Here is a 12,692-nt window from a genome sequence, read left to right as displayed (position 1 = left end):
ACTCAGTTGTGTCCGACTCTGCGACCCCATGAATCTCAGCACGCCAGGCCTCCCTGTCCATCACCAACTCCTGGAGTCCACCCAAACCCATGTCCATGGAGTCGGTGATGCCATCCAGCCATCTCATCCTCTGTCGTCCCCTTCTCCTCCTGCCCTCAGTCTTTCCCAGCATCAGGGTCTTTTCATATGAGTCAGCTCTTCTCATCAGGTGGCCAAAGTATTGGAGTTTTAGCTTTAACATCAGTCTTTCCAATGAACACCCAGGACTGATCTCCTTTAGGATGGACTGGTTGGATCTCCTTGCAGTCCAAGGGACTCTCAAGAGTCTTCTCCAACACCGCAGTTCAAAAGCATCAATTCTTTGGTGCTCAGCTTTCTTTCTTGTCCAACTCTCACATTCGTACATGATCACTGGAAAAACCATAGCATTGACTAGATGGACCTTTGTTGACAAAGTAATATCTCTGCTTTTCAATATGCTGTCTAGCTTGGTCATAACTTTCCTTCCAAAGAGTAAGCGTCTTTTAATTTCATGGCTGCAATCACCATCTGCAGTGATTTTGGAGCCCAGAAAAATTAAGTCAACCACTGTTTCTCCATCTATTTGCCATGAAGTGATGGGACCAGATGCTGTGATCTCACTTTTCTGAATGTTGAGCTTTAAGCCAACTTTTTCACTCTCCTCTTTCACTTTCATCAAGAGGCTGTTTAGTTCTTCACTTTCTGCCATAAGGGTGGTGTCATCTGCATATCTGAGGTTATTGATAATTTATCCCGGCAATCTTGATTCCATCTTGTGCTTCCTCCAGCCCAGCGTTTCTCATGATGTACCCTGCATATAAGTTAAATGAGCAGGGTGACAATATACAGCCTTGACATACTCCTTTTCCTATTTGGAACCAGTCTGTTGTTCATGTCCAGTTCTAACTGTGCTTCCTGACCTGCATACAGATTTCTCAAGAGGCAGGTCAGGTGGTCTGGTATTCCCATCTCTGGAAGAATTGTCCACAGTTTGTTGTGATCCACACAGTCAAAGGCTTTGGCATAGTCAATAAAGCAGAAATAGATGTTTTTCTGGAACTCTCTTGCTTTTTCGATGATCCAGCAGATGTTGGCAATTTGATCTCTGGTTCCTCTGCCTTTTCTGAATACAGCTTGAACGTCTGGAAGTTCATGGTTCATGTATTGTTGAAGCCTGGCTTCGAGAATTTTGAGCATTACTTTGCTAGCGTGTGAGATGAGTGCAATTATGTGGTGGTTTGAGCATTCTTTGGCATTGACTTTCTTTGGGATTTGAATGAAAACTGACCTTTTCCAGTCCTGTGGCCACTGCTGAATTTTCCAAATATGCTGGCATATTGAGTGCACAGCATCAATATGCTTTCAGTGATGCATCAATTGATGCATGAATGATGCTTTCACAGCATCATCTTTCAGGATTTGAAATAGCTCAACTGGAAGTCCATCACCTCCACTAGGTTTGTTTGTAGTGATGCTTCATAAGGTCCACTTGACTTCACATTCCAGGATGTCTGGCTCTAGGTGAGTGATCACACCATCATGATTATCTGCATCATGAAGATCTTTTTTGTACAGTTCTGTGTATAGTTGCCACCTCTTCTTAATATCTTCTGCTTCTGTTAGGTCCATACCATTTCTGTCCTTTGTTGACCCCATCTTTGCATGAAATGTTCCCTTGGTATCTCCAATTTTCTTGAAGAGATCTCTTGTCTTTCCCATTCTATTGTTTTCCTCTATTTCTTTGCATTGATCACTAAGGAAGGCTTTCCTATCTCTCCTTGTTATTTGGAACTCTGCATTCAGGTGGAACTATTTTTCTTTTTCTCCTTTGCTTTTCGCTTCTCTTCTTTCCACAGCTATTTGTAAGGCCTCCTCAGACAGCCATTTTGCTTTTTTGCATTTCCTCTTCTTGGGGTTGGTCTTGGTTCCTGTCTCCTGTACAGTGTCGTGAACCTCTGTCCATAGTTCATCAGGCACTCTGTCTGTCAGGTCTAGTCCCTTAAATCTATTTCTCACTTGCACTGTATAGTCATAAGGGATTTGATTTAGGTCATACCTGAATGGTCTAGTGGTTTTCCCCACTTCACTTTCACTCTGAATTTGGCAATAAAGAGTTCATGATCTGAGCCACAGTCAGCCTCCAGTCTTGTTTTTGCTGACTGTATATGGCTTCTCCATCTTTGGCTGCAAAGAATATAATCAATCTTATTTTGGTGTTGACCATCTGGTGATGTCCATGTGTAGAGTCTTCTCTTGTATTGTTGAAAGAGGGTGTTTGCTATGACCAGTGCATTCTTTTGGCAGAACTCTATTAGCCTTTGCCCTACTTCATTCTGTACTCTAAGGCCAAATTTGCCTGTTACTGCAGGTGTTTCTTGACTTCCTACTTTTGCATTCCAGTCCCCTATAATGAAAAGGACATCTTTTTTGGGTGTTAGTTATAGAAGGTCTTGTAGGTCTCTTCATAGAACCATTCAAGTTTCGCTTCTTCAGCGTTGCTGGTCAGGGCATAGACTTGGATTACTGTGATATTGAATGGTTTGCCTTTGAAACAGACAGAGATTATTCTGTCGTTTTTGAGATTGCCTCCAGGTACTGCATTTCGGACTCTTGTTGACTATGATGGCTACTCCATTTCTTCTAAGGGATTCCTGCCCACAGTAATAGATATAATGGTCATCTGAGTTAAATTCACCCATTCCAGGCCATCTTAGTTTGCTGATTCCTAGAATGTCGATGTTCACTCTTGCCATCTCCTGTTTGACCACTTCCAATTTGCCTTGATTCATGGACCTAACATTCCAGGTCCTATGCAATATTGCACTTTATAGCATCAAACCTTGCTTCTATCACCAGACCCATCCACAACTGTGTGTTGTTTTTGTTTTGGCTCCATCCCTTCATTTTTCTGAAGTTATTTCTCCACTGATCTCCAGTAGCATATTGGGCACCTACCAACCTGGGGAGTTCATCTTTCAGTGTCCTTTTCATACTGTTATGGGGTTCTCAAGGCAAGAATACTGAAGTGGTTTGCCATTCCCTTCTCCAGTGGACCACATTCTGTCTGGTACCAGGGTTAGGTACCAGTTGTTAACACGAGTATTGGAATAGTCAGGTTAGGATCTAGAGGAGACTTTGGATGTCTTGCACAAAGTTGGATGCCCTCCTGCAAGGGGAAGGGGAAGATGCTGTCAGGCCCTTGCGAGGTGATGTTTTGACAAGTTTTTCCTGTTGGTTAAAGGGAACTCATTTGTCCTAGCCAGGTTGTTGGCAGCAGAGAAGAGATCTTGGAATTATATTCAGCCATGCTTGAGCATCTTTCCAGAGATTTTATAATTTTAGTAGATGCGAACAGTTTGTATTATGTAAATACACAGTTCTCTTGAAATTAATCCATTAGTTAACAATTTGAGTAAGGATGTCACAGGACTCAACTTGTTTACCTGTAAAGCTGTACAGAAGGAAATTCCCTGGTGGTCCAGTGCTTGGGATCCTTGCTTCCATTGCAGGGGGCATGGGTGCACCTTGGTCAGGGAACTAAGATCCTGTAAACCACGTGTGCAGTCCAAAAAAAAAAAAAAGTAAATCAAAACTATACAGGAGGTTAAAGTGCCAGGAATGACTTGTCATCCAATGGACTAGTTTTCAAGGTAAAGTAAAAAGGGTCAAAAGTCTTAACGCCTGTCAAAAAGGACTACAGTATTTCTGTTATATAGCCTGAGATAGAAGACTGACTTCTGGCTTAGCAGCAAAGATTTAGGACCCAGATGGAAGAAAGACTGAAAAAGATAGGTTGAGAGAGGATAGATAGGAAGGTAAATGAGACAGATGCAAACGCAGGGTTTTATTTTAGCAGTTAAATTACTTTTTCTCACTTGTGTCTCTCCAACGATTGCTTTTTTTTTTTTTTTTGCATTTACCACAATCACCTAATTTTTAGGTTCTGTTAAACAGAAGTTAAGTATTAGGATTTAGGAGAGAATCTGATTTTCTGCTACTACAGTCTTCGAATTTACTTTTGTTCTTAATGTTTGCTTCTAAGAGAGTTAAACAGTGATTATATTGTACCCCAAATAAGAGTATGATCCTCGTTTTTAGAGAAGCATCTGCAAAGGACTGAAAGATTCTTCTAACAAGTGATTAGGAAGTGTGTCTACTGATTGTTAATCATTTAAAAGTAAAAGCTTAATTATCACTACAATGGCAGTATTGCAACAAAGATTTTAGAAACACATCTGTGTAAACATTAAGAGGATGAAGTAACTAACATGGACATGGTGTTATGCCTTGACTTAAAATTATGTATGTGTATTTATGTTTATTTCTCCTGCACTGTCTCCCACAACCCCCCAATTTTGGCATATACCTTCTATATTTATGTGACCAAACTTCACTTGATATAGCAGTGTTATTGAAAGAGTGAACACTGAATTCTGCAACTTAAGAATTGAAATACACAAAATTCTAGTTTAACTGATCAGTGTGAATGATTGTTATCCTTTGGATTGTGTGATTACATATTATATTATTTCAGCTAGTTTAAATTAGACAATTTTAGATTTTAGAGTATGTGCAAATGTAGCTTTTTAAATAGTAATAGAGGAAAAGAATTTGATTCCTAGAATTTTCTAATTAACCATTTTGTTTTGTTTTTAGCTCACTCCTTCAAACCAACAGCATAAAACCGATGAAAGGGGCAGAGCTAATTTGGGAGTGTTCAGTGTTTTTGCCCCTAGGTAAGAACGGAAAGTTTGATAGTTACTGGTATTATAGAGATTGATTTTTGTTATTACTTGATGAAGTTAAGAGTAATACATAGCCGTCTATTTAGTTTTCGTCAGGAGTTGGAATGAGACAGGAGTAGAGAGGTTTCCTAAATGAGTTAAACTTTGTATAAATTGTCTCAGAATTTTTAATTATAACTAACAAAATTTGAACCCCTCCCCCCCTCCTTTTTTCTTTCTTTTTAGAGGAGAACATATTATGCAGGTTAAAGCCATTTATAACAAGAATACCATAGAAGGACCCATAATTAAGTTAATGATTCTTCCAGACCCTGAAAAACCCATTCGTCTCAATGTTAAATATGACAAAGATGCTTCCTTTTTAGCAGGGGGAATTTTCACTGGTGAGTAATTCAGTTTTAAAATAAATTTGTGGTGATAATTTGCCTCTCAGATTAACAGGGTAAATTATTTATCCCAGGTGCTCAGCGTGATAAAAAAGCAATCATGTTGTGGACTTTTAATAGCAAAGAAAGAATGTTAGGCTTAGCTTTGTCTTCGCTCTCCTCTATATCCTACATTCCTTTAATGGTCAAGAATGAACTTAAAGCGCATGTATAAGCTGATAGTTTAAAGTGGTTCAGTGTGTGTTTATTCATTCACTGAACTGTGAGATTCTGCCAAAGAAGAATGAAGTACTGAGTGGCAGGAGCTGCGGGGGTGTGTTCCACTAACTATGCTACACTGTTAAACGAAAGTGAGGACTGTTCACCTTAATTTGGATAGAAACGCATCACATAATTTATGCTTAAAGACACTTTGTAACAACAGACATTTACTGAATACCTGCTATGTCCACCCACTATGCTAGATTCTTAGTTCCAGTAATGAACATGGCAATTTTCAATGAGTTTGGTCTAATGTAGGAGACAGTCACCTAAGCAGATATTTCTTGTGTAATATGGCAGCTGTCAAGTCAATAGGAAATTACATTTGCTTTGCATAGGTCATTTTCTTGAAGACTTTGATTTTCCTGAATGGATGAATTCCTGTGCAGTGAAAGAAGCAGACGAGAAAGTTTAAATTGAAATTTAACAATATTTTAAAATAATTATGTATGTACATAAATTTTTAAATCTGTTTGAGAAGATAAGTCCTATTTCCTGTGTAAAAACTGTAATAGATGACCAATGAATATTACAGATGATAAATATAAGGGAATATTACTGGTTTAACTATGGTATGCTATTGAAAAATCATAAAGTAAACACTGTATTCGCAGACTACATAAAGTATATAGATTTGTAACCACTTGACCTAGATTGCTTTGTCTTCAGTCTAACTTTTTATTTTTGCTGAAGTATAATTGACTTACAGTGTTGTCTTAATCACTGCTGTATGGCAGTGTGACACAGGTATACATATATATACACACTTTCTTTTTCATATTCTTTTCTATTATGGTTTGTCACAGGATATTAAATATAGTTCCCTGTGCTGCAGATAACACAGTCTAACCTTTTTGGTCTTGCTTGGCAGACTGTGAAAATAAGACAAAGGACTATTAATGGCAAAGATGTGTTTTTTTTTTCTCACTTTATAGCATCATTTATGGCATGAACTAGGAACATAATGTGTTTATACAAACACGTGACAGTTGTACATCAGCATCTTTACAATACTGAAGGATCAAAGATGTGTTCATTAGGTTTCTGTGGGAGGTTTAGCACTATTGATCTATATCCAGTACCTGTTATGATTGTATAGTTCTGTAGACAAATAGTTGGGGAAGACTAATTAAAAATAGTTTTCTTTCTTCATCAGAATTTTATTATTAACATTTAAACAAGATGTATGCTTTAAGACATACAATTTTTTAAAAAAAGACATACAATTATTTAACCAAATCCACTAATTGAACTAGAAAGAAAATAACTTTTTAATGTTCCCCATTACAGATTTTATGATTACTGTTATTTCTGAAGATGATAGTATCATTAAAAATATTAATCCAGCACGTATTTCCATGAAAATGTGGAAACTGGCAAACAGTGGGAACCGACCGCCAGCAAATGTAAGTCATAGAAAGCATTTTAGAAGTTAAAAGTAGCTCTTAGATTCAACATAAAATTAAATGTAGTTTAATATAAAATGCAGTGTGTATATCCTGTAGAACTAGAAAGTAACCCATTCCATCACTTAGATTTTTAAAAAATATACCAGGGTATGTTTCAGAAATAAGTCTAAAGAGCAGTAGCACAAGGCAGAAAACCACTAAATATCATTAAGAGATAATACAGAAGCAATCCCACTCCTGGGCATACACACCGAGGAAACCAGATCTGAAAGAGACACTTGTACCCCAATGTTCATCGCAGCACTGTGTATAATAGCCAGGACATGGAAGCAACCTAGATGCCTATCAGCAGACGAATGGATAAGAAAGCTGTGGTACATATACACAATGGAATATTACTCAGCCATTAAAAAGAATTCATTTGAATCAGTTCTAATGAGGTGGATGAAACTGGAGCCCATTATACAGAGTGAAGTAAGCCAGAAAGAAAAACACCCAATACAGTATACTAACATATATATGGAATTTAAAAAGATGGTGACGATAACCCTATATGCAAGACAGAAAAAGAGACACAGATGTATAGAACAGACTTTTGGACTCTATGGGAGAAGGCAAGGGTGGGATGATCTGAGAGAACAGCATCGAAACATGTATATTATCAAGTGTGAAACAGATCGCCAGTCCAAGTTGGATGCATGAGACAAGTGCTCAGGGCTGGTGCACTGGGAAGACCCAGAGGGATGGGATGGGGAGGGAGGTGGGAGGGGGGTTCAGGATGGGGAACACATGTAAATCCATGGCTGATTCATGTCAATGTATGGCAAAAACCACTACAATATTGTAAAGTAATTAGCCTCCAACTAATAAAAATAATTGGGGGAAAAAAACACACCACACTTTAATTCCAAATGTAATGAATTATATTTTGATACCTACATTTCATGGTGATTGAAAAAAAATTTTTCAACACACTAAATTTAAACTTTTAAAGGCTTTAATTTAAAAAAAAAAAAGAGATAATACAGAAAGTGAGAGAAAGAAATACGATTGATAGAGTACAGAGTAGTGGAGTGGACAGACAGTTTGAGTCTAAAGCTGCACAATCCAATAGAAATGCAGTACTAGTCACATGTGATACTTAAATTCTGCTAGTAGCCACATTGAAAAGAAATAAATAAAATTAATTTAATATAGTTTTAAACTAATATATTAAAAAATTACCACTTCACCATATACTCAGTATTTTAAAATTTAATAATGGTGTTTTACATGCTCATATCTTTCCAAGTCTTTGAAATTTGCTACATATTTTATGCTTAAATCTCCTCAATCTGAACCAGTCACATTTCAGGTGCTCAGTAGTCATTATGGGCTACCATACAAGATAGTGCCAGACTAAAATAAATCTCAAATTGGAAAATAAACCAAACTATATCAGGGGTCCTGATTTAATAATGCCTTTTAGGATTTATGGTTCAGTTTAATCATCTGTTTAGGAAACTAGCTTCCTTAATTTATACCATGAGTCCCACCAAGCTGCTGTTACCTAAAATTATGTCACCACCATTAAGATCTGTTATATGTCCTTTAATAATTAATGGTATATCTTTTCATTATAACTAATCTCACTTTTGTGTCACAAATGATAAAGATATATATATATGTATACATGTGTTTGTGTGTACTTATCAATGCACATGTGATCTGGATTCATACTTGGTAAAAGTAAAGTAAGTTTCTATCCTAAATATATTATGCTAAATGTTTGTGATTTCTCTCCTCTTCTCCTTTGCCACTTTTCCTTCTAGGTAGAAGTATTTAGTTGTAATAAAATAAAGGATAATGACAAAGAAGATGGCTGCTTCTACTTCAGGTATTTCTTAAATCAGTTCATATTTTAATGCATATTTTGTTACAGAGTTAATCAGTGTTGGCAACATGTGCCTGTTTAGCTAAGGAGAAATATTTTATGATCAAATAGAAAATGTTATTTTTAAAAAATTTTTGGTCAGGAAAGTTTTTGAGAAAATATTTTGTCTGCAAAGTTTGCAAAATGATTTTGGGAAAGATTGTTGTTATCTATTTGCTTTCAGAACTATCAAAAACTTCAGAAGAATTCTGTTGTCAGAGCATTTATAATATTATATAGATTTCTATAATTCTAAACTTTTAAGATCTTACAAAATAAAAAAACTGAACTAGTGTTTTTTATTTAACTATGTGACTTTAAGTGTTGCTTCTCTACTTTGAAATCTGTAAATGGTTTTGGATACATGGTGTCTAAGGTTTCATGTATTAGAAATGTCTTTTTGCCTTTTGAACTAATAAATTGCTTTATTTTATTAAATGTATTAGTTTATTAAGCCAAATAGAAAACAAAAGGTACAATTACAAATTGTTGTTACAATAATACCAGCATTCACAATTACCTGTGTGTTTGTAACTTTGTTGAGATCCGTATTTTTCCACATAGCTTCAAGTTACTATCTATTATTATTTTGTTTTACCTTGTAGGACTCCCTTGACCATTTCTTCTTGGCCAGGTGTAGTGGTAATGAACTCTCTTAGCTTTTGTTCATATGAAAATGTTGCCATGCTGCATGGCATGCAGGATCTTAGTTCCACAACCTGGGATCAAACCCTGCCCCCCGACCCCCACCCCGGTCTCCTACCTCCCTGCAGTGGAATCACTGAGTCCTAACCACTGGACAGCCAGGGAATTCCTCTCTGAGAATGTTTTAATTTCTCCCTCACTTTTGAGGGACAGTTTTGCTGAAAGTAACTTTTTTTTTTCCTGTGCAAACTCCTTGTTTAAATTTTATATTTAGGCAAAATATAAAAACATTTGGGATTTTTTTCTTGGAGTATATGCAACTTTAAGAAAAAATTTTTCATTCAGTAGATGTATAATCTCTTCACCTGCCCCGCGGGCCGGGCGTCGCGGCGGCTCCTCGGAGGCCCGGGTAGAGGCCAGGGACCGGGCGGAGGCGAAGCCCGGGCAGCCTGGGGCAGGCCGCGCGCACATGGGCCCTGCCGGGCTAGGCGCCCACAGACACTGCGCCCGCAGATCCGGTGCGGCCTGCCGGCGCCTGAGGACCGCCGCGGGCCGCGGGTTGCGGGCCGCGCTCTGGTGGCTCCAAATGGCGGAGGCGGCGGCAGGGAAAGTAACATTCTTAGTTGACAGTTTCTTTTTTAACACTTTGGAAGTCAGAAGGCAGTAGGCCAATGTTCTCAAACTTACTGATAAGAAATTCATTACCTTGTTGAGGATGCCTTGTATATAATGATTTGCTTTCCTCTTGCTGCTGCTAATATTCTTTTTCTTTGTCCTATGAAAGTTTGTGTTAGTGTGTCTTGGTGTTGGTCTTTTTGGGTTTTACCTTACTTGGAAATCCTTGAGCATCTGGGATATTTATATTAATGTCTTTCATCAAACTAGGGAAATTAACAGCCATTTAAAAAAAATTGTCCCTGCCATCCTTTTCCCTTTTTTCTCCTTTTATTCCCACAATGTGTATGTTGGTCCACCTGATGCATCTCAGGTCCCTTACACTCTGTTCACTTTCCTTCTATCTTTTTTCTTTTTGTTCCTCAAACTGTATAATTTACACACTGTCTTATCTTCAAGTTCATTAATTCTTCTACATACTTGAATCTGCCTTTGAATACCTGTAGTGAAATTTTCACTTCAGTTATTGTACATTTCAGCTGCAGAACTTGCTTTTGGTTTCTATTTTTAAGTTTTCTCTTTAATTGATATTTTGGTCTTCACCTTACATTACTTTCTTGACTTTTTTCACATCTTCTTTTAATACTTTGAGCATCTTTAAAATGAAGTCCTTGTCTAGTATATCAGCCTCCTGATGTTTTTCAGGGACAGTTTTGATTGACTTATTTTCCCCATACTTTACTGTTTGTTTGCCTTCTGGGGTTTTTGTTATTGAAACTTAACACATTTGAATCTAATGTAATCACACTGGAATTGAGTCCTTTCTGTGTGCACTTATCAAGGCAACGTAAGATTACTATATAATATATTACTATATTTTATTACTAAAATCTAACTATTTTGAGTTTTGTTATCTTATTACAGACCAGTAACAAAAATGAAGTTTTAGGTATTTACACACTCATCTCTGAATAATGATAGGCTTATTGCTTTCTAATCCTTGGTTGTTTTATTTCTTTTCCTTGCTGTACCTCACTGGCTAGGACTTAAGAGTAAAATGTTGAATGGATACAATGAAAGTGATTATTCTAAAATCATTCCCAGTCCAAAAGAGACATTCAGCATTTCACTCATAAGTATGATGTTTGCTTTAGGGTCTTTATTTTGGGTAGGTATCATTATCAGGTTGTTCATTTGTAATCATTACTAAAAGAACTTCTACTGATCATGAATGACATTAGATTTCATCATCTGGTGAGGCAGTGGGTGTTACTTTCCCTTTATATACATATATATGGATAGATACAGGTATATAGTTGTTTCACTCCTAAATTTTATTTATTTATTTGACTGCTCCATCATTTATATATTCATTGTGTTTGTGGCCAAAATAGTCTAGCAAGTCTACCTCTTACTAAGTTCCTTATTGGTAATTTAGTTACAGTAAATATCTTTTATACATATATAGTTACATAGTTACTTATTTAGAACATATAAATGGAAAAGCAACATAAGGTCAGTTGGATAGTTTATAAACTTGAAATATAAAACTGAGATGGAAATTTGTGTGGAAATGAAACTAAATTCATTTGATATGTAATTCAGCATTTATTGTGTTTACTACTTTATCAACTTTATATTCAGTGTTTGCCACATCCAGAGTTTTTGTTCTAGATGTTTTGTGATAGAATGTCTAGATAAGAGGGACTGATAGCAAGCTTGATGTTGCAGGAAGTATTTGATGAATGAAGTTAAATGTAGTAAAATAACTCTCTTTTTACTCGTTTACTTTTCATGGAAAGAAAAGAAATGTTAATGCTTTGAATTTCTTTCCCTTTTATTTAAAAGTTACCAGTGATCTTATCTCTTTCTTCTTAACTTAGGGATAAAGCAATTCCTAACAAGGTGGGGACATACTGTATCCAGTTTGGTTTTACGATGGATAAAGCAAATATTCTTAACAGTGAGCAGGTTTGTTTACTTTTTTTATGCATGGCAGTTAGCTTTAGTTAGCTTCACGTTTTCTTACTTGGTTGAGAAGTGTTTGAAGTGTTTTGTTTAAAAGTGGTTTGATGGAGAAGGAAATGGCAACCCACTCCAGTATTCTTGCCTGGAAAAATCCACGGACAGAGGAGTCTGGCGGGCTGAAGTCCATGGGATTACATGACTGAGCATGTGTGCACGAGGGTGGAGGGAGATGGGTTTGTAGCAATAAACTGGTAGAACTAAAAAAATAAAAAATAAAAGTGGTTTGATTATTGGATGAAAGATATAAATAATGCCATCTTCAGGAATTTTAGAATAATATATACTTAAATTATGTTGATTAAACTTGACCTGATACGAAGTTACTTTTTTATCCCTGTTTATATGGAGGACTTGATTAGTAAACATTTTAGTCTGTATCATGGTCAGGGTTGCTCCTCTCAGTTGTATGTGAAAATGTTTCAATTAATAACATTTCAGGATTCTAGATAATAAAGTTTTAAGGTAGTTTTAACATACATCATCTCCATTCATTATTGTTAGTGCACTAAATTTTTTTAACAACTACATGTATTGTTAAGTGTTTCTAAATTTGTTTTTAAATGGTTAACATTCAAAAATTGTTACGCCTTTTATTTTCAGTTTTTAAAAGTTGATTGGTTTTAAGAATTTAATGGAAATATGTTTTGGAAGGTAGTATTTCATTTTATTT

The 12,692-nt window shown here is 36.4% G+C and overlaps 1 protein-coding gene across 3 annotated transcripts in view; it reads left to right on the top strand.

The window, feature by feature from the left end:
• SMCHD1 (structural maintenance of chromosomes flexible hinge domain containing 1) overlaps positions 1 to 12,692 on the top strand; it is a 125,288-nt gene that overhangs the window by 75,956 nt on the left and 36,640 nt on the right. For all 3 annotated transcript variants that reach the window (XM_020886360.2, XM_020886361.2, XM_070452704.1), the window contains exons 31-35: positions 4,678 to 4,757; positions 4,992 to 5,149; positions 6,704 to 6,819; positions 8,634 to 8,698; positions 11,878 to 11,965. In XM_020886360.2, the coding sequence (XP_020742019.1) occupies positions 4,678 to 4,757; positions 4,992 to 5,149; positions 6,704 to 6,819; positions 8,634 to 8,698; positions 11,878 to 11,965 (507 nt within the window). The remainder of the gene's footprint in view (positions 1 to 4,677; positions 4,758 to 4,991; positions 5,150 to 6,703; positions 6,820 to 8,633; positions 8,699 to 11,877; positions 11,966 to 12,692) is intronic.

Source organism: Odocoileus virginianus, chromosome 22, assembly GCF_023699985.2.
Source record: "Odocoileus virginianus isolate 20LAN1187 ecotype Illinois chromosome 22, Ovbor_1.2, whole genome shotgun sequence".
Taxonomy (NCBI): Eukaryota; Metazoa; Chordata; class Mammalia; order Artiodactyla; family Cervidae; genus Odocoileus; species Odocoileus virginianus.
The sequence above is the reverse complement of the archived record's forward strand: the minus strand, read 5'-3'. Positions and strand labels throughout refer to the sequence as shown.